The 25,229-nt window shown below is 43.2% G+C and overlaps 1 protein-coding gene across 10 annotated transcripts in view; it reads right to left on the minus strand.

Moving 5' to 3' along the window:
* The window catches only part of NBR1 (NBR1 autophagy cargo receptor), a 657,239-nt gene that overhangs the window by 548,435 nt on the left and 83,575 nt on the right, over positions 1-25,229 (minus strand). For all 10 annotated transcript variants that reach the window (XM_078645308.1, XM_078645311.1, XM_078645309.1 and 7 more), the window contains one exon: positions 13,859-13,881. In XM_078645308.1, coding sequence (XP_078501434.1) covers positions 13,859-13,881 — 23 coding nt within the window. The remainder of the gene's footprint in view (positions 1-13,858; positions 13,882-25,229) is intronic.

The following is a 25,229-nucleotide window of genomic DNA, read 5'->3' on the forward strand; positions in this document are numbered from 1 at the left end:
TGACCTGAGTGCCGCCTTCAACACCATCTCCCACCAGACCTTGATTCGCACGTTGGAGGATATAGGAATACAAGGGAATGCCCTGAGATGGCTGGAACAATTTCTGCTACACCGAACTTTCCAAGTCTTCTCCAAAAATAATTCCTCCGACTGTCATAAATCTCTGTATGGGGTACCTCAGGGTTCTATATTGAGCCCACTTTTATTTAATATATATGTTACCCCATTAGCTAAGGTTGCGGAAGAAATGGGTTTACTATTTATTCCTATGCGGATGACACACAATTAGTGTTCTCCCTTGCATCCACAGACAAATCTGATCTCTCTCCCCTCCGCTCTGGACTTCTGAGAATGGCTGACTGGCAATATGATAATAAACTAAAATTGAATGCAGAAAAAACAGAGCTACTCATTTTTGGCAATCATAATGATCTATGGGGCCCCATTCATTGGCCAGTTGAAATAGGCCCGCCCCCGGTCGCGGTCCAATCTGCCCGCAATTTAGGTATAATTATTGATAACAAATTATCAATGCGTGCACACGTCACAAAAACGGCCGCAACTTGCTTTGCCATCCTTAAATGGTTAAGGAAAATACTTTGGCATCTGCCTGATGGGGCACAAAGGACAGTAATACAGGCCTTAATAGGGTCTCGATTGGACTATGGAAACATTCTTCTCCTAGGAGCCAACAAAGATACTATTAATCGTCTGCAGATTGTACAGAACGCCGCAGCTAGGGTGCTTCTCCATCTCCCAGGGCGTACTAGCATCTCAGAGCACCTGAAGAAACTGCATTGGCTGAAAATAGCCAACAGAGTGAAATTTAAAGCACTCTGCTATATGTTTAGGATCAGTATGAATGAGGCTCCTTCCTATCTGTGTAGACTGGCTCTGGAATATGTACCATCACGCGCTCTTCGATCCATGACACAAGCCAAATTTGTTGTCCCTAGAGTTAAGCGAGTACGTATGGGTGGACGCTCATTCTCTTATTTGGCCCCTGTCCTCTGGAATGCCCTTCCCCTTAATCTGAGGTTGGAATCAAACTACCTCAAATTTCGTAAGGGAATGAAATCTTGGCTTTTTAATCAGTAGCTCTCCCCTCTTCTAAGTTTCAGTTCCCTCAATCAGATCCAAGGCGCCGGGAAACCCTCAGGGTAGCTGTTGCGCCATACAAATGCACAAAATAAATCAAAAATAAAATAAAAATAAGCTCAATAAACATTATACAGCCACCAACCAGCTTGGTCTTCAAATTTAGTTGTCCTATGTAGGAAGCTGGCTCTTTATGTAGTGGACCAAAAAGAGGTACACTGTGCAAAGAGTCCATGCAAACCCCAGTAGGCTTACACAGGCACAAACGATAACCCAAATGCTTTCTTTTGTGGTACTGTGTGGGAGCAGTTAGGGCTTATCAGAGGGTAGTGCTAAGCATTTGTTGGTGAACACAAAGGTAATAAATGAGACACACACTCCGGAATAAATCTGAGACCAATTTAGAAAAATAAGTCTTATATTTATGTACATTTTGATACCAAGAACTTCGATAGCAAGTAAGTACTTTTTTAAATGTTGATTTTAGCAGTTAAGTAAAATGTGCACTTAAATGAACATTTACGCTATGGGAGAAAATACATCAATGGAACACAGGTCGAGGTGGTAGCAGTGTGCGGTACACTGGTAAGAATAAGCGGGCCACCTAGAAGCGGGCTGCAGAGGGGGACTTCAAGGACTAGTTAGGGAGTTCACAACAGGGTGCTCGGGTCACAAGGGTCCGAGGGACAAGGGAGCATAGTAGGTTTGTCGGTACCAGGGCTGGGGCGCTCGGTGCAGAATGGAAAGGGCGGCTGGGCTCGGTGAGCTATGGAACCTTGCACTCGTCGGTTTCGCCGGTTGAGGGTGCAAATGTCAGAACAGCTGGGCCACTCTGGAAATTGAGGTGCTGACGTCCCTCAACGGCTGCTCTGTCTTGGAGTCCCGACTGGACTCTCACAGTCTCTGCTTGCTGCAAGTGGTATGGTACTACGGGTATTGGTTCTGTGCGGCTCCGGTTGGTCCTGATGTCCTCTCACTCGGTGGGGAGGGAAGAGAAACACATCTGACCTTAAGGAGCACAGGGGCGCCAAGAAACCGCCTGGTATACGTGCGCTTATAAATGCTTTTAAATTCAAATTAAATTCAAGCCCTCAGCCTTGGGGAGCTGCTGCGTCGGGATGGCCAGGGAGTGGTAACACGGTAAACCAGACTTTGCGTTTCAGTGCCTTAGGACTGCAGGGGAGTAGCTCCTCTCTACCGAGGGATATAGCTTGGCGATTTATGAAGGGCTGGCAGTCTCCCAAGGTTCTTGGAAGCTGGTCAGCTGCAGGATGAGTCGCTGGGTCGCAATTGCCGAGACTTAGTGCGGCTGGCAGGCTTTGGTGCCAAAAGTCAACAGCAGTCTTCAGTTCTCGCTTTTTCTTGCAGCTCTCGGTGTCGTTCTCTTCTTGATCCATTAAATCTGAGTTTCTGGTGTCAAGGGTGTCACCTAAATAGGGTGGGTAATCAATAGGGAGAGAAAGGGTATTTGCCTGTAAGGCAGGAGAGGGACTCCCTGTCCCCTTAGATATATCAATTAACAACAAAAAGGGAGTTACACCTGGGAAGGTGCGCTCAGCCTTAATAGAGGCGAGTCTGTGTGTTAGCCACAATCCAAAATGAGGACATCCTTTGTCCTTAAGAAGACCCCTCACTCACCAACCTAGTTGGTGACATGCTTCATCATCGGGGTCCCACCCGGACAGCCGAATGCCATCCAGGTGTGCTGCGACACCTGATTACAGTGGAGCGGGTTAGGTTGTATTATATGTGAAAAAGGAAGAACTACGTGTTATTAAAAATATCCGGAACTACCCACTTACGCAATTTATTCTGGGGTGTTGCGGATATAAATTAAAAGAGAGGGCACCTGTTGCCCAATTAGGAGGGCTATCGGTGAAAAAAACTAATGGTGGTGCAGGATAAAAGATATGGTCTACATGTTTCTACCTATGTGTCATATTTAACAGGTATTCGTCAGGACCTTGATAAGCTTACGGGACGGTATGCGCACGCTAAGGCGCACCCTATCCTCGTAAGGCACAGTTGGAGAAACAAAATGATTCTCCAGAATAAAAGTTTCTTCTTTAATTTCGGAAAAAACCTGTGGGAAAAAAAGGAGGGAAAAGGGTTGTGGATAACGAACAATAAACATATAAAGGTTGCCACAAACATAACACATACTAATTCAATGGTGATGTGCAGCAAACGTCATGCCCTTGAAGTGAATGGCGAGTGAGGCGAGTCCCTGTCAAGCCATATACCACGTGGAGGCACACCCACTGTATCAAAGGATACTCAAATCACTGAGTGTCAGTGCCGTAAGGGAAGAAGACACTAGACAAAAAACGGCGAAATGAATGCTGGGTGTTTGTATCTCAAAAACTGAGAAGAAGCGCAGTCGTCGTGCAAGTGAAGGCGACTGCGTGGGACTAAAATAACCACCTCGTGAATAAGGGGCTGGAATAGAGGGTTTAAAAGCTATAACTGGACCTAACACACCGACCACACATAATGCGACATTGTACGATAGTGGTAAGCATGCACGGTTATTGTGAATGAAGAAGCGGGATGGCCGTCTTACTAGGAGCTTTTTTGTTCAATGCTCCATGAGCCACTCCGTGATCGGTTTTAATTCCCGTTACGATCTAGGTAGAAAAAGGCAAGGAGTTGGAAAGGTAATACCTTCGTGTTGCCAAATAAGATTTTACAAACGAGTACGAGTATACTCTTAACCGGAACAATCTTACTTGTACCAGGAGGATATGGCGCCGTTCACACCTAATCCGTCACCGCGAGTGCTCCGATGATTACTGGGCTACCGGTTCAGCGTGGTAGATCAGTGTGCCGGTTCCGGGTTGGGCGTGGTTAGGTGAATGAGGCATGATTGGCGTGGGGCGTGCAAGCGGCTGAATAGCCAATAGCAAGAGTTGCTAAACAGCCAGGCTGAACTTAGCGTCATGTTAGACGGAGGTAGCCTTAAAGGGATATCGTTTATTTTGAAAGTTGTGGCTATTCGGACGTGAAGAGTTTACAGACCATGCACACAAAATTGGGAGATGGAATTTTCTCATCAGACACACTCAATTTGCAACCAGTGATTGATTGGGCATCAGCATTACATGCCAGTCATGAATGTAATCCCCTATTTGGCAAATGAGGGGAGGTACAGGATGTACCTACAAAAAAGTTAAAATTATTTAAAATTCAAAGTTGTTGCCCAAAAGATGCAGAAGAATGGTTACTCCAGGAGTGTTGCAGGTACATAGGAATTAGTTTTTTACTGAGTTCCAAGGAATATTATCGTTCAGGCCCCGTTTATGAGTGGCCAAACGGTAAATCCAACGTTGTTCTTTTTCAAAAAGGTTGGTTTCCTTCACAACTTGCTCAATGATGGTCCATTTGAAGTCGTTAGGGCCATGTCCCATAGAGAGAAAGTGTTCAGTGAGCTTTGTCATTGATTTTTTGCAGCGAATGGTACTGCGGTGTTCGCATATACGCTGCTTTACCTTCCTACAGGTCATGCCCACATATCTGAGATTACAAGGGCAGGAAATGAGGTACACCACCATCGTGCTGTTGCAATTGGTGTGGGATCTGATGGTCCAGGTCTTACCCTCCTCCAATTGTAATATCTTGGTATTCTCTGTTTGGGTGCAGACACTGCAGTTCCCGCATTTGTAGTGACCCAGGACCTTTGGTAGTCCCCAGGTATTGAGCACTGTGGGGGCCTCTTCGGTTATTCTTCTTGGTCTCGTGTTCACCAGACTGTCACGTATGCTCCTTGCTCTTTTGTAGGCAAATAACGGTTTTTCCCATTTCAGATTGCCACTGTTAATGATCCTCCAATGTTTATTGATGGATTTGGACATGAGGTTAGATGCGGAGCAGAAAGTTGTTACACATGTCAAAGGTGTGTGTTTTCTCTCTGGGAGTGTCTTCCAACAGGGTCTCTCTTGGCTGATTCCTCGCACGTTTCTGGCACTTATTCAGGATTCTGTCTGGATTGCCCCTAGCTCGGAGTTTCTGGGTTAGGTCTCCTGATTGTTCACGGTAGTCATTGATATTGCTGCAATTTCTTCTAATCCTCAAATACTGACCATAGGGTAGGTTCTCCCTCAATGGTCTGGGATGGAAGCTCTCGAATCTTAGAAGGTTGTTCTTAGCCGTGGGTTTAAAATGGGTCTTCGTTTCCAGACGTCTCCCTTCCTTAGTGATTGTAAGATCAAGGAAGGTTAGGGTCCTGGGGTCTTGTGTGTATGTGAATCTCAGGTTGGTGTCCAGGGTATTGATCCCCTTGAAGCAGTCCAGCAGCTTTTCTTCTGGACCTTGCCATATTATCAGGACATCGTCTATGTAGCGCCTCCAAAGCAGAATGTTTGAGTGAAAGGGATTCTGATCATTGAGGATGAATTGTTCCTCAAAATGGTACACGTAGAGACCTGCCACGCTGGGAGCAAATGTGCTTCCCATCGAGGTACCTCCAATTTGGAGGTACAGGGTACCCTCAAACTCGAAATAGTTTTTTTTAAGCGCCAATCGAGCACATTCAAGTATGAAGTTCCTAGGTGTTTTATAGGTCCAGGTTTCTTTGCCTAAAACTCCTTCCAGTACCTTCAGAGTGTCATCTTGAGGTATGCTAGTGTAAAGGCTCTCTATATCTAGACTGACAAGTATGGTATTGTCATCAATTGTCAGTTGATCCAACAGCTGGAGGACATTCTTGGTGTCCTTCAAGTATGTAGGAGTTTTTTGGACGAGAGGTCTTAAGAAGACGTCACAGAATTTTGATAGAGGTTCCAGGACGGATCCTATCCCTGAAACAATCGGTCTGCCGGGTGGGGGGTGCTTGTTCTTATGCATCTTGGGTAAAATGTAGAAATAAGGAATTTTTCCTTCATTGTTGCACAGAAATTCAGCCTCCTGTTTGGTGATAAAGCCTCTTTCTTCACCATGGTCAGTTAATGATTTGATTTCATTCTTCAATTCTTGGGTGGGGTCATAGTTGAGTTGTCGGTAATTCTGTACATCGCCCAGCAAGCGAAGACATTCAGTTCTATACATAGTGGTATCTAGTACAACAACACCTCCCCCTTTGTCCGCTGGTTTAATTGTGATGTTGTCACAGCGTTTCAACTCATCCAGAGCAAGCCTTTCTAATCTCGTCAGATTGGTGAAAGGTTCTTTTGGCACAACAGTTTCGATGTCATTGAACACAGCTTGTTCAAAGGCCGAGATTTCCACTGGAGTCATGTGGGGCGGAGGCATGAATGTCGACTTCAGACGTAATCCTGTGTCACCGCGATCTTGGTTTTCATTGTTGTCAGTTTTGTCTCCATTTTTCTCAAAAAAGGCTTTAAGTTTTAATTTCCTAAAAAAACAGGCCAATTCACAATGAAGGTTAAATTTATCGAACCTTTGTGTGGGGACAAAACCTAGTCCTTTATTCAGGACTAGTGTCTCAGTGGTTGAGAGAGGTCGGGATGCCAGATTGGTCACTAGTTCTAGGTGTTGCTCTGTCCCGCTTGTTGGTTCTTGCTCCTGGTGTGGTTCGTGATTGGGTCCTCTGGTGCCCAGTGTACCTGTGGTCCTCCCCCTCTGTTTCTTCCCCTGCCTCTTCCGCCCCTCCATAAAAAAGGCTGGTAGTTGTTAGGTGGGGGTGATTGGGGTTGAAAGGGTGGTTGCCAACCATACATTGGGTATGGTGGGGGATGGAATGGAGGTTGGTATCCTTGCATCATAGGATTAAACTGTGGCCAGTTGTTTTGTTGCACTGGTCTTCCTCTTCCTTTACCTCGTTGTTTGTAGCTTCCTGTGCTGGAGGCACTTGAATTACTGCTCGCCGAGCTGTTACTTGGTGAAGCTGGTGTTGCATCCGGTTTATTTGGTGCTACATACTCGGGGTCGGAGTAGGGATAGGTTTTCACGAAGGAGAATTTCTTCAAGTCCTTCTGGAACTTAGTTACTTTTTGTTGTGTGAGATTTTCTTTATATTCGTTAATCTCTTTGTTGAGTTCTTCTAATTTCTTTTTGTAGCCAGTTATAGACGCCTTTATCACTCCTTCAGTGACTTGGATTTCTACCAGGATCTTTTCAGATAGACGCACCGCAGTTTTCAAGATTAGCATGATCCAATCATGTGTGCAGTGCCAGGCTATTAGGGCCCAATCTTTCCGGAAAGTGGCGTCTTCCAGAAAGATACGTGGGGCGTTAGTCACTAATAAACCTTTAGGAGCCATTTTGTTGATCACGTATTCCTTTAGGATAGTACCATGCAGAATAGTCCTTATCCTGTTTTTCTTAAGCTCAGAAAGTTTCTCCCACTCAGTGGTTTGCGAGATACTCTGTGAGATATTGGTGTCTGCAAATGTTGAGAGGTCTCCCATAATTGCATCAATCTCTTCCGAAGAGAAAGTGAGGCCTTGATATTCACTCATATTGTCAGAAAATGGTGGTGAATGTATGGTCCAGAAAAAAGGGGGGGGGATTGTTTAAAAAGAAAACTCTCACAGCTGTGCGCTGCCAATATTGGGTAATCAATAGGGAGAGAAAGGGTATTTGCCTGTAAGGCAGGAGAGGGACTCCCTGTCCCCTTAGATATATCAATTAACAACAAAAAGGGAGTTACACCTGGGAAGGTATGCTCAGCCTTAATAGAGGCGAGTCTGTGTGTTAGCCACAATCCAAAATGAGGACATCCTTTGTCCTTAAGAAGACCCCTCACTCACCAACCTAGTTGGTGACATGCTTCATCATCGGGGTCCCACCCGGACAGCCGAATGCCATCCAGGTGTGCTGCGACACCTGATTACAGTGGAGCGGGTTAGGTTGTATTATATGTGAAAAAGGAAGAACTACGTGTTATTAAAAATATCCGGAACTACCCACTTACGTAATTTATTCTGGGGTGTTGCGGATATAAATTAAAAGAGAGGGCACCTGTTGCCCAATTAGAAGGGCTATCGGTGAAAAAAACTAATGGTGGTGCAGGATAAAAGATATGGTCTACATGTTTCTACCTATGTGTCATATTTAACAGGTATTCGTCAGGATGACATCGAAACTGTTGTGCCAAAAGAACCTTTCACCAATCTGACGACATTAGAAAGGCTTGCTCTGGATGAGTTGAAACGCTGTGACAACATCACAATTAAACCAGCGGACAAAGGGGGAGGTGTTGTTGTACTAGATACCACTATGTATAGAACTGAATGTCTTCGCTTGCTGGGCGATGTACAGAATTACCGACAACTCAACTATGACCCCACCCAAGAATTGAAGAATGAAATCAAATCATTAACTGACCATGGTGAAGAAAGAGGCTTTATCACCAAACAGGAGGCTGAATTTCTGTGCAACAATGAAGGAAAAATTCCTTATTTCTACATTTTACCCAAGATGCATAAGAACAAGCACCCCCCACCCGGCAGACCGATTGTTTCAGGGATAGGATCCGTCCTGGAACCTCTATCAAAATTCTGTGACGTCTTCTTAAGACCTCTCGTCCAAAAAACTCCTACATACTTGAAGGACACCAAGAATGTCCTCCAGCTGTTGGATCAACTGACAATTGATGACAATACCATACTTGTCAGTCTCGATATAGAGAGCCTTTACACTAGCATACCTCAAGATGACACTCTGAAGGTACTGGAAGGAGTTTTAGGCAAAGAAACCTGGACCTATAAAACACCTAGGAACTTCATACTTGAATGTGCTCGATTGGCGCTTAAAAAAAACTATTTCGAGTTTGAGGGTACCCTGTACCTCCAAATTGGAGGTACCTCGATGGGAAGCACATTTGCTCCCAGCGTGGCAGGTCTCTACGTGTACCATTTTGAGGAACAATTCATCCTCAATGATCAGAATCCCTTTCACTCAAACATTCTGCTTTGGAGGCGCTACATAGACGATGTCCTGATAATATGGCAAGGTCCAGAAGAAAAGCTGCTGGACTGCTTCAAGTGGATCAATACCCTGGACACCAACCTGAGATTCACATACACACAAGACCCCAGGACCCTAACCTTCCTTGATCTTACAATCACTAAGGAAGGGAGACGTCTGGAAACGAAGACCCATTTTAAACCCACGGCTAAGAACAACCTTCTAAGATTCGAGAGCTTCCATCCCAGACCATTGAGGGAGAACCTACCCTATGGTCAGTATTTGAGGATTAGAAGAAATTGCAGCAATATCAATGACTACCGTGAACAATCAGGAGACCTAACCCAGAATCTCCGAGCTAGGGGCAATCCAGACAGAATCCTGAATAAGTGCCAGAAACGTGCGAGGAATCAGCCAAGAGAGACCCTGTTGGAAGACACTCCCAGAGAGAAAACAGACACACCTTTGACATGTGTAACAACTTTCTGCTCCGCATCTAACCTCATGTCCAAATCCATCAATAAACATTGGAGGATCATTAACAGTGGCAATCTGAAATGGGAAAAACCGTTATTTGCCTACAAAAGAGCAAGGAGCATACGTGACAGTCTGGTGAACACGAGACCAAGAAGAATAACCGAAGAGGCCCCCACAGTGCTCAATACCTGGGGACTACCAAAGGTCCTGGGTCACTACAAATGCGGGAACTGCAGTGTCTGCCCCCAAACAGAGAATACCAAGATATTACAATTGGAGGAGGGTAAGACCTGGACCATCAGATCCCACACCAATTGCAACAGCACGATGGTGGTGTACCTCATTTCCTGCCCTTGTAATCTCAGATATGTGGGCATGACCTGTAGGAAGGTAAAGCAGCGTATATGCGAACACCGCAGTACCATTCGCTGCAAAAAATCAATGACAAAGCTCACTGAACACTTTCTCTCTATGGGACATGGCCCTAACGACTTCAAATGGACCATCATTGAGCAAGTTGTGAAGGAAACCAACCTTTTTGAAAAAGAACAACGTTGGATTTACCGTTTGGCCACTCATAAACGGGGCCTGAACGATAATATTCCTTGGAACTCAGTAAAAAACTAATTCCTATGTACCTGCAACACTCCTGGAGTAACCATTCTTCTGCATCTTTTGGGCAACAACTTTGAATTTTAAATAATTTTAACTTTTTTGTAGGTACATCCTGTACCTCCCCTCATTTGCCAAATAGGGGATTACATTCATGACTGGCATGTAATGCTGATGCCCAATCAATCACTGGTTGCAAATTGAGTGTGTCTGATGAGAAAATTCCATCTCCCAATTTTGTGTGCATGGTCTGTAAACTCTTCACGTCCGAATAGCCACCACTTTCAAAATAAACGATATCCCTTTAAGGCTACCTCCGTCTAACATGACGCTAAGTTCAGCCTGGCTGTTTAGCAACTCTTGCTATTGGCTATTCAGCCGCTTACACGCCCCACGCCAATCACGCCTCATTCACCTAACCACGCCCAACCCGGAACCGGCACACTGATCTACCACGCTGAACCGGTAGCCCAGTAATCATCGGAGCACTCGCGGTGACGGTTTAGGTGTGAACGGCGCCATATCCTCCTGGTACAAGTAAGATTGTTCCGGTTAAGAGTATACTCGTACTCGTTTGTAAAATCTTATTTGGCAACACGAAGGTATTACCTTTCCAACTCCTTGCCTTTTTCTACCTAGATCGTAACGGGAATTAAAACCGAACACGGAGTGGCTCATGGAGCATTGAACAAAAAAGCTCCTAGTAAGACGGCCATCCCGCTTCTTCATTCACAATAACCGTGCATGCTTACCACTATCGTACAATGTCGCATTATGTGTGGTCGGTGTGTTAGGTCCAGTTATAGCTTTTAAACCCTCTATTCCAGCCCCTTATTCACGAGGTGGTTATTTTAGTCCCACGCAGTCGCCTTCACTTGCACGACGACTGCGCTTCTTCTCAGTTTTTGAGATACAAACACCCAGCATTCATTTCGCCGTTTTTTGTCTAGTGTCTTCTTCCCTTACGGCACTGACACTCAGTGATTTGAGTATCCTTTGATACAGTGGGTGTGCCTCCACGTGGTATATGGCTTGACAGGGACTCGCCTCACTTGCCATTCACTTCAAGGGCATGACGTTTGCTGCACATCACCATTGAATTAGTATGTGTTATGTTTGTGGCAACCTTTATATGTTTATTGTTCGTTATCCACAACCCTTTTCCCTCCTTTTTTTCCCACAGGTTTTTTCCGAAATTAAAGAAGAAACTTTTATTCTGGAGAATCATTTTGTTTCTCCAACTGTGCCTTACGAGGATAGGGTGCGCCTTAGCGTGCGCATACCGTCCCGTAAGCTTATCAAGGTCCTGACGAATACCTGTTAAATATGACACATAGGTAGAAACATGTAGACCATATCTTTTATCCTGCACCACCATTAGTTTTTTTCACCGATAGCCCTCCTAATTGGGCAACAGGTGCCCTCTCTTTTAATTTATATCCGCAACACCCCAGAATAAATTACGTAAGTGGGTAGTTCCGGATATTTTTAATAACACGTAGTTCTTCCTTTTTCACATATAATACAACCTAACCCGCTCCACTGTAATCAGGTGTCGCAGCACACCTGGATGGCATTCGGCTGTCCGGGTGGGACCCCGATGATGAAGCATGTCACCAACTAGGTTGGTGAGTGAGGGGTCTTCTTAAGGACAAAGGATGTCCTCATTTTGGATTGTGGCTAACACACAGACTCGCCTCTATTAAGGCTGAGCGTACCTAAATAGGGTGACCAGATCTTGAGCACCGAAAACCGGGACATTTTGCAAAAACAGAAGAAGGACTATAATTTTATATCAACGGAGCGGCGCAGCATGACAGCTCTCATCAGCATAGGAAAACAATAGAGGCACTAAGAAAATAAATAAAATATAATTTTTAAAACCAGCATCATACCCGTTAATTAAATTGCTTACATATAACAGGTGCTAACTAGTACAGCTTTAGAACAACTAAAAAAGAGCCTTTCACAGTTTTCAGTCAACTCCCTCTAGAAACAGGGACATGAGCCAAATTTCCCGAAATCTGGCGGGACAGCTGGTGAAAACCAGGACTGTCCTGGCGAATCCGGGATGCCTGGGCACCCTCCACCTAAATACTCAATGTAGTGGTGTTAAGGGGAGTGGCAGGTAGTAGCCAATGGGCTACTTATCTTTAGGGATTTCTACGCCCTCTATATGACCACTTCCGGTGGGAAATGGGCATAACCCTGACCCAGAGAAACTAATTCCAACAAAATCAAGATAGTGGAATTCTGAAAGTCGTATCCACATCAGGTAGTCGACCTAAGGGGTGGTACTAGTCTGAGAGGGGTACATACATCCTAAGTAGCTAATTTTCCCTAATGTTATGGTGCCAAATGAACCCCGGGTGTGATTTCCCCTGTATTGGGAAGCCTTGGGTAGCATATCAAAGGTGGCAGAGGCTTTTGAAGGCTCCTGCCTGGATATGCTGATCATACTGCTTGGAGGAGTGGACAACACCTCTGGACAGAGCAGGCTTTGTTTCTGCTCTCAATGAGCACAGGCTCTCAGCTGCAGGGGGTCAGAAACCTGTCTGTGGTGGCAGGCTGCTCTTCAAAAGTTAGCCAGTACACTAGTAGTCTGTAGGTTTTCATGGTACATCTCTAAGGTGTCATCTGGCTGCAAGTATTAATAAATCCATCACTGGAATTGGTGTGGGTTTATTAATATGAGATGTTTGATACCGAACATCTTTAGTTTCAGTGAAGCAGTCATGTAGCTGGGGAACACGTAAACACTAGTGTCCAGATAATATCTGTTCAAGTAGATATGTCCACACATGAAGTATAGTGCACCCTGTCTTAGGGCTGAAAGGGTGGATTACCGATACTGCATGCAGTGTTTGCAGGCATGGCACACAGAGGTGTGTGATGTTGTGTTTTAATTTTTTCTTTGCACCATGGCATGCAGCCTGCATGGTAGCCTGCATGTTGGTGCTGAGGGTCACGTAGGGTGGCACAATAACTGTTGAGGCCCTCAGAGACCCTCTTTAGCCTCCTTGCCCTAGGTACCAAGGGTACCATTTACTAGGGACTTAAAAGGGGTGCTAACGGTATTGCCAATTGAGGAAACACTTTTACAGTTTTAGAAAGAGAGATCTGGCACTGGGGACCTGGATAGCAGGAACCCAGTGCACTTCTGTCAAATTGCATCAGATACCAGCCAACATATGGGGGTGACCATGTCAAAAGGGGGAACTTTCCTGCAACCCTTTCCTCAAAACCAAGTGTGTTTAATGTTACTGTTATTTTTGAAGTCCCTATTGCTCTCCTTTATGATGGTCTCATCACTGACAAAAATGTATTTGTGTCTGAGGCGCAGAACACAGATTCTCTCAGAATGGAATCATGTTTTAGAGTACCCTTAAGTGGAAATGTTAAGCATTAGATTATACCAAATCCCAACCTCCATTATGCTTGACCCTTTCACATGTTCAGTAAACTGCTGTTCAGTTCAAATACTAACCCCATCTCATAGCTCTATTTGCAAGAACCTCTCGAAAATTGGCTTTACACTTAGCTTATGTGCTTTGAACACAAGGTTCAAAGAAATAAAACTACTCAGTTCCTCCCTCTATAGACTGTTGCTTATGTGTTCTTATGTGTTTGGTAGAAGTGAAAGCAGAAAAATATTTTGTGCTAGAAAACAGATTACATTTTAAAAAATACAATGTATTGCTTTTGTGTTCGGTAGAAGTGAAAGCAGAACAATATTTTGAGCTAGAAAACAGATTACATTTTAAAAAATACAATGTATTGCTGGAAATACAAAAGACTTCAGTACCTTCAAAGCTTCTTCATATTCTTCTATAATAAATGAAAAAGAAAACAGAATTTCAGTCAACTAAGAACCCTGAAGGCATTCATTAGCCATAACAAATGATGTAAGGATGATGCCAACACATTTTTTGGACTGACAATAAAAAGAATAGCGGAAGAAAATGTTTCCTCCATATGCAGGTTAACGAGGCATGAAGGCGGCAGAAGCTATACTTACAGAACGCCAACCAACTACTTGGATAAGTACAGAAATTAAAGATGTGACATTTGCAGGTTATTACTCGCCATTTGTTTTCCAAAAATAAACAATTATTTCCAAGTTGCACACACAATGCTTTGAGTGAAATGTGTCTATGAAGAATCACACAGTGTATACATAAGTAGAATAATCACGTTTTCACTCAAGACTATTACAGCTAGGTCTATCCAAATGTACTCTGCTCCGACCATTTATTTGAGGTTCTCCACATACCTTACTTCCAAATGACCCTATGAAGGGTTTGGGGCTATTTGTCATGGAGATACTGTGACCAATGTGTTTTTAAATCTGGAGGCGACTATAAGAACAGCACACAACACAAAGGGTTTGGATGTTGCTTGGGATGCCAAGTCTTAATTCATAAATTGAAAAGTAGCTGCAAAGTAACAGAGTACTATCTAGCTGTGCATGGATGAGAGGATAGGTGGTGAAGATAAGGGAATATAAATGTCTGTGAAAAGCAGTGTGGGTCTTCCAAAAGAATGGCCCCCTCATTTAAAAAGCATACAAGGGTCATGCGTTGCTTGAGGATGTGGGTCAATAAATCCATGCAGAAGTAAAGAAGAGAAGGAGCTCACAAGATCTGGATGGAGAAGCAGTTTCAGACACTAGTTTTAGACCTGCATCAGCAAGAGAAGGAACACAGTATCCTAATTTACTTTCTCCATTTTCAAGTATGGAGCTCAGCAACGAGTCTGCTGCACAGACAATGTAATCTTGATTGTCACGTTGGGACTTAAGACGGAATTACTGTATTTAAAACTTTATTTGATTTATTATTTGTGTAAATAAATCTAAAGGTTATGTGGGCAGGCAGCTGAACTGTCCAAGGGTGGGCACGATTCTCTCAAATGTTCTTGGTCCCTTGTTTAAATGGATATTAGCATGCAGGATGCTCTTCAGTTGGTAAGGGAGGGGGAATCGGGGACAGTGGTGGGAAGGGTGCTATGCCAGTCAAGGTGCAACAAGAACATAGCTTGATTGGCTTTTCTGATCTGTGTTTTAGCAATCATATCTTTCAGCTTCTTTAACCTAATGAATTGATGTGAGGTTGCTTGAATACTTTACACTGCATGAATTCTAAAGCAGGGTTTGGAGTCAATGTGGAATTGAACGCTGTTGAGGAGTAGGCTGGCTAGAGTCACTCCACAAGAGCAAATATTGCACTTTTCTACCATTGTCTGTTGCGAATGATGTGCAGACATTCAGTCTACAGGGGTTTCCCCTTTTCTGCTTTAGTAAGTCTTTGACATCCAGTCATGGCTTGTAATACAGCAGTCTTTCAGGAGAGGGTTGGACTTTCCAGATGTGAACTTTAGACAGAGCTGGGTGTCACCAGCATCCTTGTGGCTGATGAAGCCTTCAATGATCAAGAGTAATCCAAGGGATTCCATGTACAAATCGAAGATTACATGAAACATGATGAAAGCTTGGGGGTACGTATGTCACTGGGATGGGCTTGTTTGGAAGGGCTGTTTTGAACTAGCTTGAAAGTCTAAAGCACTGTGGGTTGATGCCATAAAAGCCCATCCTCAATGACAGGCTGTGATTGCATTTGATGTTCAAACTGTTGAAGTCCATAGAGAGATAGAACAAGATGAGGAGGTGGGGTTTCAGGTGATCAAGAGAGTGTCCCTCACCACTTTGATGGTGGTGTCTCAATGCATGGGATCCATATTAGTAGCCATAAAGTTGTGTATTCTCCTTGATATTTTCATGAGATTGAGAAATGACTGCCTTCTGAATCATCTTACACAAAAAATTTAAATGGTCAGTAGTCTGAAAGCTTGTGAGGTCCAAGATGGGTTTCTTCTAAAGTGGCGGCATTTGTCTGATCTTCAGGGAAGGTGATTTGGCTGAACGACACATTGACACTGAGAAGGAATTTGATGGTTTTGCCATAGGTGGCCCTCATTGCTGATTCTGAAATGTCATCTTTTAATCATTTGGCGCCTACTGAATTTGAATTAGAGAAGTCCTTCATGAAAAGCGGATAGAGGCGGTTAGATTTGCTGCAAGACAGCAGACTGTGGAGATAGCTTGAGCTTCTAATTTGTCAACATTGTGACTTATTTTGTTGATATTCTCTTTGAAGAAGTTGTTAAAGGTGTTTCTTTTGAATGTTTGAGGGTGGTTCAGGAGTGAGGTTCCTACAATGTATAATTGCTTTAAAGAGTTTGTTGATTCTGTTGAAAGGATTTATTGATGGTCATTATATACACAGACTTCGTGACTGATTAGATTCCTTTAGTATTGCATGAAGCAGTGTTACTTTTTTTCATCTGCTTTAAGTGCTAAGGTTTCCCCTGCCCTCTGATAGATCATTTGTGGTCTGTGTCTCACTGCTTCTCCATGATTTGGCATCCTTCAGTAAACCTCTAGAGAATCATAAAGAATAATCAAACGCCTTGTAGTGCTGGAGTGGGGGGGGGTGGAGGAGACGAGAGGAGGGGTTAGGGGTGCAAATAATTATTGGGCAATAGTCTGAAATTCCTTTCCAGCTCTCATTTGCTGCATCAGATGTCAATACTCAGCTTCCTGGGTTTAAAAAAGTGGCAAAGCATGTGAATATTAGTACTCACTCAACTACCTTATGGTGGGATAGGAGACTTTATTTCCTCTGTATGGCTGGAATGGATAAGCAGAATTTAGACTTTTTACAGCTATACAATGTCTTCACTGACAGATCCTTGAACCTTCTCTACCTCTGCTGATGTGAATTAATGTAGCACAAAGTAACCATATCGGCACTTTCAACACTGATACTTCCTCAGTTGAAGGGAGGTAAAGGAAACCTTCATGCAGGCCTTGCAACCTGCTAATCTGGATCATTTACAACAAGTAAGAGTGAAGGTATGATGGACTACAGATTAACAGCAGATGAGAAAACTGAAAAGATATCTAATGTGAAATATCCCCCAACTACCTTAAGCACCTAATCCACAAATATGTCTATATTGGAATAGCCTCTAAATGGACTTGCAAGTGTCCTAACTTACCTTAATGTAAATCTCGGCTGTATTTTTGATGTTTCTGGCCTCAGGAGAAATGTCCATCATGGTTCATAGTGGGGACTGCTTAGCCAAATTGCTATATAAGAATCAGTGTGTGGCGCGATGGTCTGGGGAAACACTAATGCTTGTCTACTTCATCAAGGGGACCTTTTGTTCCGATGCCAGCTGACATGAGCCTGGCAATGGGGGCAGAATATGGTTTTAATTATAAACACAAACTCTTTTCCCCTGGTATCTGCAGTAAGATAGTGGCCTATTGGTCTCTTCCCAGTTAACTATAGACTAAGTCATATGCAACTAGGTCCCTTGCTACATCCTATGGGGCCTGGATGGGGCTTGTATGGTACAGGTAGATTGTAGTACGTGCCAGCAGGTATTCTGCATTGTATGACAAGATGGAGGTTATAAGTAGCCTCACATATTAGCGCTGTGTATTGCTAACATTCCTGAGGATTTTATGAGGCAACAGACTCAAAAGTATAGGAACATGGAAACAAGCTTACCGTTAGATATTCAAAAGTGGTATTTTGAGGTGTCATACCTTTTATTCCTGCCTGGGGTGCTCTTAATAAATTAAACGGAAGGTTGGAGACAGCTGTCTCCTCTGAAGTATAACGTTGGCTGTTTTCAGGTTCTCACAGTTTCTTCCTTCCAGAGGTACTCCTTTCAAAAGGCTGGGTGTTAAGTGTGAATGCTCTTCTCCTCTTTGTGCTTATGCTGTGGGTTTCCCTCAGTGAAAACTGTCACGGTCACTTCCTGTTGCCTGCGATTACCTGAAATGTATCTGCTCTGAAGGAGAGGGATAAACAAAGCTTAGGAACTGCCTTAAACAGGTTCCAGAGCAGGGCATGTGGAATGTAAAACTAATATCTGAGAAAGAAGTATAATCGAAGGTGTCGGTGTCCCAGGGCTTCTCACTCACTGGTGTAGGCACCACCAAGTAGAGTGCTGGGGAACAAAAACTGAGATCCAAGGTCTAGTGTTCTTGCCAGGCAGCCTCCCAGCGTTGAGGGCAAATCACCTGTAGAAATCTTAAACTATGTACTGGAAGAAGCTATGGGACTACCATTGCAGAGGAGTCTGCGTGGCCTGCTGGGAGAGGTGTGCTGAAGATATCCCTGCTGGAGTAATGTGCCCAGAGGAAGCAACAGAGCTGCCACTGCATGGCAGAGGGCCTGCCCAGAAGAGCAGATTGACCACTAAAGACGTTTGCAACTGGTACCAAGAACATGGCAGGTGCTGCCTGCAGTTGTCGCGAGTCCTTGCATGAGTCCATGAGGTCCTTGGTTGCCCTCACTGGGCCTTTGCCCCACCCTGGACAGAAAGTGATCAGAATGCTGTCTGGAATGGACAAACGGGGAATTGCAAGAGCTGATTTTAAAGAGAGTGAAGTGGTCTCCTTAGGTGCACTGAGAAGCACAACAACATATAGTGGTAGTGGCAGAGAACGATGTTGTGCCAACAAAGTGAGTGATGCCAAAGGTCTACAATGAACTGCCATCCACATTTGATATTGCCCCCCGCCCCCGCCCCCCCCCCCCCCAACTGTGCTGAGCCATGCAGCCTATGTCCTTGGAGCACCCTCCCCCCTTCATTGTGTGCCAGAGATCTCAGAGAACAAGTTCGCTGGATGAACTTTCAGTCAGCTACTAACTTCTGTGAACATAACTCAAGATCTGGGGGAGGACTTTGCACCATTGTTTGAGCAGTAGCTTTGCATGAAGACGGACAACATTATGAACTGTGACCGGTACTATGTCAAAACATAACCTTTCTGCAACTGCCAAAAGCTAAGGTTAGTGGGAGACTTAATCTCAACAGCAGAGACCTCATGACAGTTCGTAGCTCACCACCATCTTATCTGGAACTGCGGACCCTGTGTTTACCAGACCATATTTGTGTGATGTATTGAGTAGCTGGTGTACTAAAGCCCATTCTCTTTTCATAAAGTGAAAGCACTGTCTGCACATTGTGGATTGCGGCGTGGTGTGTTCTGAATCTCTTAAACTACACTACCTCCCTGAATAAGCCTTAGACTACACACATCAATATCCTCAATCAAGTGCCACACAAACCTACTTGGTACTGAGGTATCAGTGTCCGTAAAATGCCAGGTCACAGGACATCAATGGTAAAAGTACTCAACCCTCATGGCTGAAGTCCAGTAACCCCTTTGCGCTCGACCCAGAAATAGCTTTAACAGTTGCAATGATTTCTTTAGATTTTTGTAAAGTGATAGCGCCAGAGCAAAATTACAGTCCAACTCACTGGGGATAGTGGTCAGCATCGAGGCTCCCCTGTAATATTTGCAAACTGGCAAGAGTGTGATTGTATATTATTTTTAGGGACAGAACCAAGGGGATTATTCTCAACTGAATAATTTATCATGGTACAGGAAACACAAATTAAACAACAATATAACTGAGTCCTAAATCAACACATCCATACATGAAACATTATGCGTGCCTCCACAGGTCCCAAACTACAAATGACTAAAATCCACGCAGTGACTACCGAATCCACCAAGATAAAGCCATCTGCTGTTGTACCTCTGTCACTGCTGCTGGGAAGCATAATTAATTCCATTTGGCATCAACATGTTTTTGAGCTGGCCTGGAAAACCACTGTGACTCCTACTATGACACTGCAGTAAGATTATGCTGTAACACTGGGAGTTTTCCTGTTGGGTTCTCTCAGGGACAAGACATCCAGGAATACATGAATAGGTCTTGGTTTTTAGAGAAAGTATCTGACTCTCAAAGTAATATTTTCTTACGTATCGCAAGAAATGAAGCCAATCCCAGTTACACTTTAACAGGTAACCAGACACATTTCCACAGGTAAAGATGGATAAATCCTAGAGCCATACAATAGAAAGGTTAAAAAAGAATAGTAGCAATGATAGCTTGAGGCAATCATTGGGACAAGCCAGAGTTCCAGGGGTGTTCTGAATGCTGAAGTGTTGTAAATGCTGTCCTCTGGGATGGGTTGCAGGCGTTCTAGAGTGAGGAAGACTCTTTGTGCTGGCCCTACCGTACAGGAGGATCTTCTGGCATTCTGTTAGCACTGCATCGAAGATATTCCAGAGGCACAGGTACAGCTCTTTTCAAGAAAAGTCCACCCCAGGTGCTATTGCTACTTTTCAGACACTACTCTGTGTTCACAACAGGAATGCTGACTCAGAGTAGTAGTCAATATGCAACTTCCTCTAAGTGTGCCCACACAACCATTTGTCCTGTAGTTGTGCAAAGGAAAGAGCAAGGCAGTAAAATTACTTGGCAGTTAGAAAAAGGAAGAATTGTAGTGCTCTAGATGGGCGAAAAAGGCAATAGCACAGAACATATCATAACACAATAAGACGTAAGAAAATGGGGACACCCCAAACAAGGAAGGAACCAATGTATATACAATGCTCTATGTCCCCACAACAAGTAAAGAACTAGAAGGCGATATATATTTAGGAGGGTGGCAAGGAACCCAGAGCTTGTCCAAACAGGCTGTATTCCATATTAATTCCAAAAAGGAAGACAATGGAACATGGAAATCTGAAGCCAAGGATCAGTATCTTCAGTAACAAGTACCAATTACTAAAGAGAATGATCACCGAGGAAAAATTGTCTTGGTGGATTTATTGAGCACTACTTTTGTTCCTAGTAGCCATTTTAAAAGCAATTTGCCCCTGGAACACTAAAATGGTAGGACTAGGAGGTCATTATTCGAGCAGTTGGTATCAATATTATTAGCAAGGAGAGCCTGTGGTGGAATGTTCAATCAGGGCGGGCTTTAGAGAAGGGTAGGCAAACTGGAAGGGGTAGGATGGGGCCTACTCTGTTAGCTCATTTATTTGTGTTGTGCCTCAGTTTCTATATGGGGTCAGAGTTCAGCATACTGTAGAAGAAGGACATTTACACACTTCCACCCACGGAAAAGACCTTGTACCTAAAGCCCTGCTGCTTTATTTTTCGGAGTAGCTCAGGACGAAATGCTTGTATAATCAATGTGAGTTACCTCATTTCGCTTTTTCCAGTAGCGTTACATCTGTTCTGATGGCATACATTAATCCCACATTGCTCCAACACTAACAGCTGAGTACAGTGAGATAGTATCACTTTCACTGCGAGAAATTATGTTATTTTTATAACACAAGTTTACAAATAGAATGGCATTGTAGCGTAAATAATATTAATTCTAGGAACTGTGGGTAAAGAGGCTACTTCTCACTAGAGCAAAAAGGCTGGGACACCTTTAAGGCGTGCTTCCGAGGGGAATGTATTAGCTTTAGTTCATGGCAGCAAAAGAAGCTTAAAAAAGAATTGGTGACGTCTTATGACCGCTTGATTGCGGCTGAACCTTCACTAACCAAGGGGATCGCCACATGTGTGAACGACTTATCGGAATTAGAGGATGAGGTGGCGAAGGGAAGGGCTAATGTTTTGGGGTTCTGGAGCGCAGAAAACGCTAGGAGGTTTTTAACATCTAGGATGCATAGTCATAAATTTGGTGAATCAATAAGAAAGCAGCTTGCGGTATGATTACGGATGAAGGAGTCTGCTAGAAATATTCAGGCGTTGAGAGATTTGAATGGGGTATTGCAATCCGAACCTTACCAGATTTTAAAGATATTTCAGCAGTTTTACTCTGAGTTATACATGCAACAGAATGGGGCGGAGGTAGAAGGGGATTGGACAGAAACGCTGGAGGAGGGGATGAAACTATTAGATCCTTTAAAACTAGAAGAATTGGAATCCACGATCACTATGCTTGAACTGGAAAGTGCAGTGAAGAGTTTGGCTTTAGGTAAGGCAGCAGGCCCCGATAGAATCCCCGGGGAGGTTTATAGGCAGTTTTTTAATATTATCAAACATGAGCTGCTTAAAGTTATGCAGAAGGCGCAGCTGGGATATCCTCCTAAATCCTGGTCGGAAGCTACGATTGCAGTATTCTGCAAGAAAGGCAAAGCTCCGGATTTGGTCGGATCCTATCGCCCAATATCATTATTAAACGCTGATAATAAAATGTATTCCAAGATTTTGGCTAATCGATTGGCTAAAGTCATAACGCCCCCTAGTGTCTCAATATCAACACGGTTTTATACTAAAAAGAGGTACGGCTGATCATGTGAATAAAGTGATGACTTTATTTGACATTGCAGGAGTGGAGAAAAGTAAGTTAGCGCTTATTTTACTTGACGCTGAGAAAGCGTTCGATCGTGTGCATTGGGGCTATATGTGGAGACTTATGGATAAATTGGGTTTTGGTCAGAAATTTATTGTTGCTTTACAGTCTCTTTATGTAGCCCCTAAGGCCAAAAAATGTGCCATGGGATTGCTTTCTGCCTCGTTGAGTATAGCCCGGGGAACCCGCCAGGGTTGCCCCTGTTCCCCTCTTTTGTTCGCCCTGTACATTAACCCTTTTATTGAACAACTGTCTCGCAGTGCCTCTATTCCACCTTATCGAGTTTTTGGTTATTGTTTTTCTGTGTTCGCATATGCGGATGATATTGCTGTAATTACAGGCAATCCTGCACTTGCTATTGGAGAAATTGAGCGATTGGCCAAAGAGTTTGGTATTGTAACAGGCTATAAACTTAACGACTCAAAGATGCAGATTTTATGCTCAGACAGCTTAGTATGGCATGATAACAGGGTTGTAAGAGAAGTCACCTATTTAGGGATCCAGATCAGAGCAAATATGACTGAATTGGTGGATGCTAATTGGAATGCGTGGATTCTTAAAATTAAGAGTTCATTAGAGAGGTGGGAACGATTATATTTCTCTATTATTGGCCGGTGTAACATTATCAAAATGAATATACTACCAAAGGTTTTGTACCTATTCCGGTCAATACCTTTGGAGATTTCTAAAAAAAAAAGGCTACAGTATTTGCAATCAATGTGTGGCAAATTTATCTGGAGCCCAGGTAGACCTAGACGGGCAATGAAATTCATGACACTGCCCCTTGATAGGGGGGCATGTCAGTGCCGGACTTTTTTTTCTATTATGTTACTTGTTTTTTGTTAAAAATGAGGGTAATGATTATGGGGGAGATGGCTGCTAATAAGGCTGTTGCCCCTACTATTTTTGAAATGTTACTAGGCCCAATTGCGAAGCAATGTTTATTTATTGAGTTGGACGGTAGCTATTACAAGCGCACGCGTTTTAAAGTATTGATTAGCGCATTTAAAGTTTGGAAATGGACTTTCAAAACAACTGCAATGACGAAAATGTCTTACCCCTTAAGGCCTATAGGCTTCTACCAGGTATATTCTCAGATGAAATGTCATTGAAATGGCAGAGGAAAGGGGTTGGAATTTTGGGGGATTTCTATTTTGAAAATGGGGGGTGTAAATCATTCGAGGAAATAATGGCCCAGTTTGATTTTCCTAGAACCTATTTTTTTTAAGTTTCTTCAAATTTGCGATTTTCTGGCTCGCCTTAATTTGAGTATGCAAACAAATATGGTGGTAGAAGGGGTTAGAAGACAGGTTAAAATTGGAGCCCTATATCAAATATTACTTTCGGGAAGATCAGATGACCTTGATAAGGTTAGGTTGAAGTGGGTTACTGCTTTAGGAGACTCTGAAATTGAATTGGAGGATATGTTCATGTTGGCGAAAGAATCATTAATGTCTGCAAACTTAAAAGTCCAATTTTTTAAGACCTTATTTGATTTATATTATACCCCCGCACGAATGGCAATATGGGGGGCTGGATATGAGGGCAAATATTTTCACAGTAGCGATGATGACGCGGATAGTTTACATATTTTTTTTGGGTGTGTTAAACTTCAAAGCTTTATTGTGGATATTGAAAAGTTTTTTTCATTAGTTATTAAAACGTCTTTAGTTATTACACCGGCTATGATGTAACTGGGGAAAATTCCCACAGACAGGGTGACGGATGTATTATATAAACATCGCTTTTTTTTTTCAATGACAGTAGCCCGGTTGTGTATAGCAACTGAGTGGCTACAGGAAAATCCACCTGTCTTCTAACAATGGCGAGCTAAAATGTATAGTTTATATACACTGGAATAGGGTCTCTTTTCAGTTAAGGGATCTAGGAGGAAACAACTGGGTCGGAAAATTTGGGGTGTCTTCCGTAATTATTATGAGGATTGATATTTGTGAATATGAAGGAATTATGTAGAATATGATAGAAAACCTCCATATTTCTGTACTTGTCTTTCTCCCTTTGCTTGTCTATGCTTATGTATGGTTATCGATATTTATTATGACGATCAGTGCTGATTTATTTATTTCTTTTTTGGTGTATTTTCTATGTCTATGAACTGTAATTGATATTGTTCTTTTTGTGTATGTGTCTTCGCTGTGAAATTATAAATAAAATAAAAAATTTAAAAAAAGGCTTGGCTGAAAGATGCAGGACTTTTCTGGATTGTAAAGAGTTTCCTATATTTTCATCTGAAAGCGTCAAATAATCTACCATAAACAGAAAATGAGAAAGGAAAAGTAATCACACCATAGTGGATGACTGCAATTGTGAAAACAGCTAAGGACAAATTCAGTTTAGTGTGCTACACTCAAAATCCTAGTGCTGAAACTAAGCTCACAGAAAGGTCTTATTTTTCTAGCGGTTGCAGCTCATTTCATTCAATTAATTTTTTGTATCAAGAGGGAATCAAGACATAATGAAAAGCTCATAGCACCAGTCATCCAGTCAATTTCACAATACCAGTTTTTTTTCTAGTATATCTCATACCTGTCAGAAAGCAAGACTTCACTACTCTGGTGCGTCCCCTTTTCTGGAAGGTCGCCGTTCTTTGTTGTCAACTGAATTTGGGGCAGTTTTTATATCACAATAGCCTAAAAACAATAAGATGACGCACTGCTACAGATCCGCCCAAAGCACCAATTGGTTTGGAGGTAAATTTCCACGTATCTCATGCTAGAATTCATCCAATATCGTGGATGAATAATCTTCTATCTATGTGCAGGAAAGAAACCAATAAAGACGGAAACCCTGGACTTCGTGCTGCATGGAAGCGGTCATATTTAAGAAAAACTGAATACCAACATGGTCAACAAGTGCGCAAATCATGGTGGTTACTGCTAGAGGGTAGCCTCCTCATTCTGAAGCAA

The sequence above is a fragment of the Lissotriton helveticus genome, chromosome 5_1 (genome assembly GCF_964261635.1).
Source record: "Lissotriton helveticus chromosome 5_1, aLisHel1.1, whole genome shotgun sequence".
In the NCBI taxonomy this organism is placed as follows: domain Eukaryota; kingdom Metazoa; phylum Chordata; class Amphibia; order Caudata; family Salamandridae; genus Lissotriton; species Lissotriton helveticus.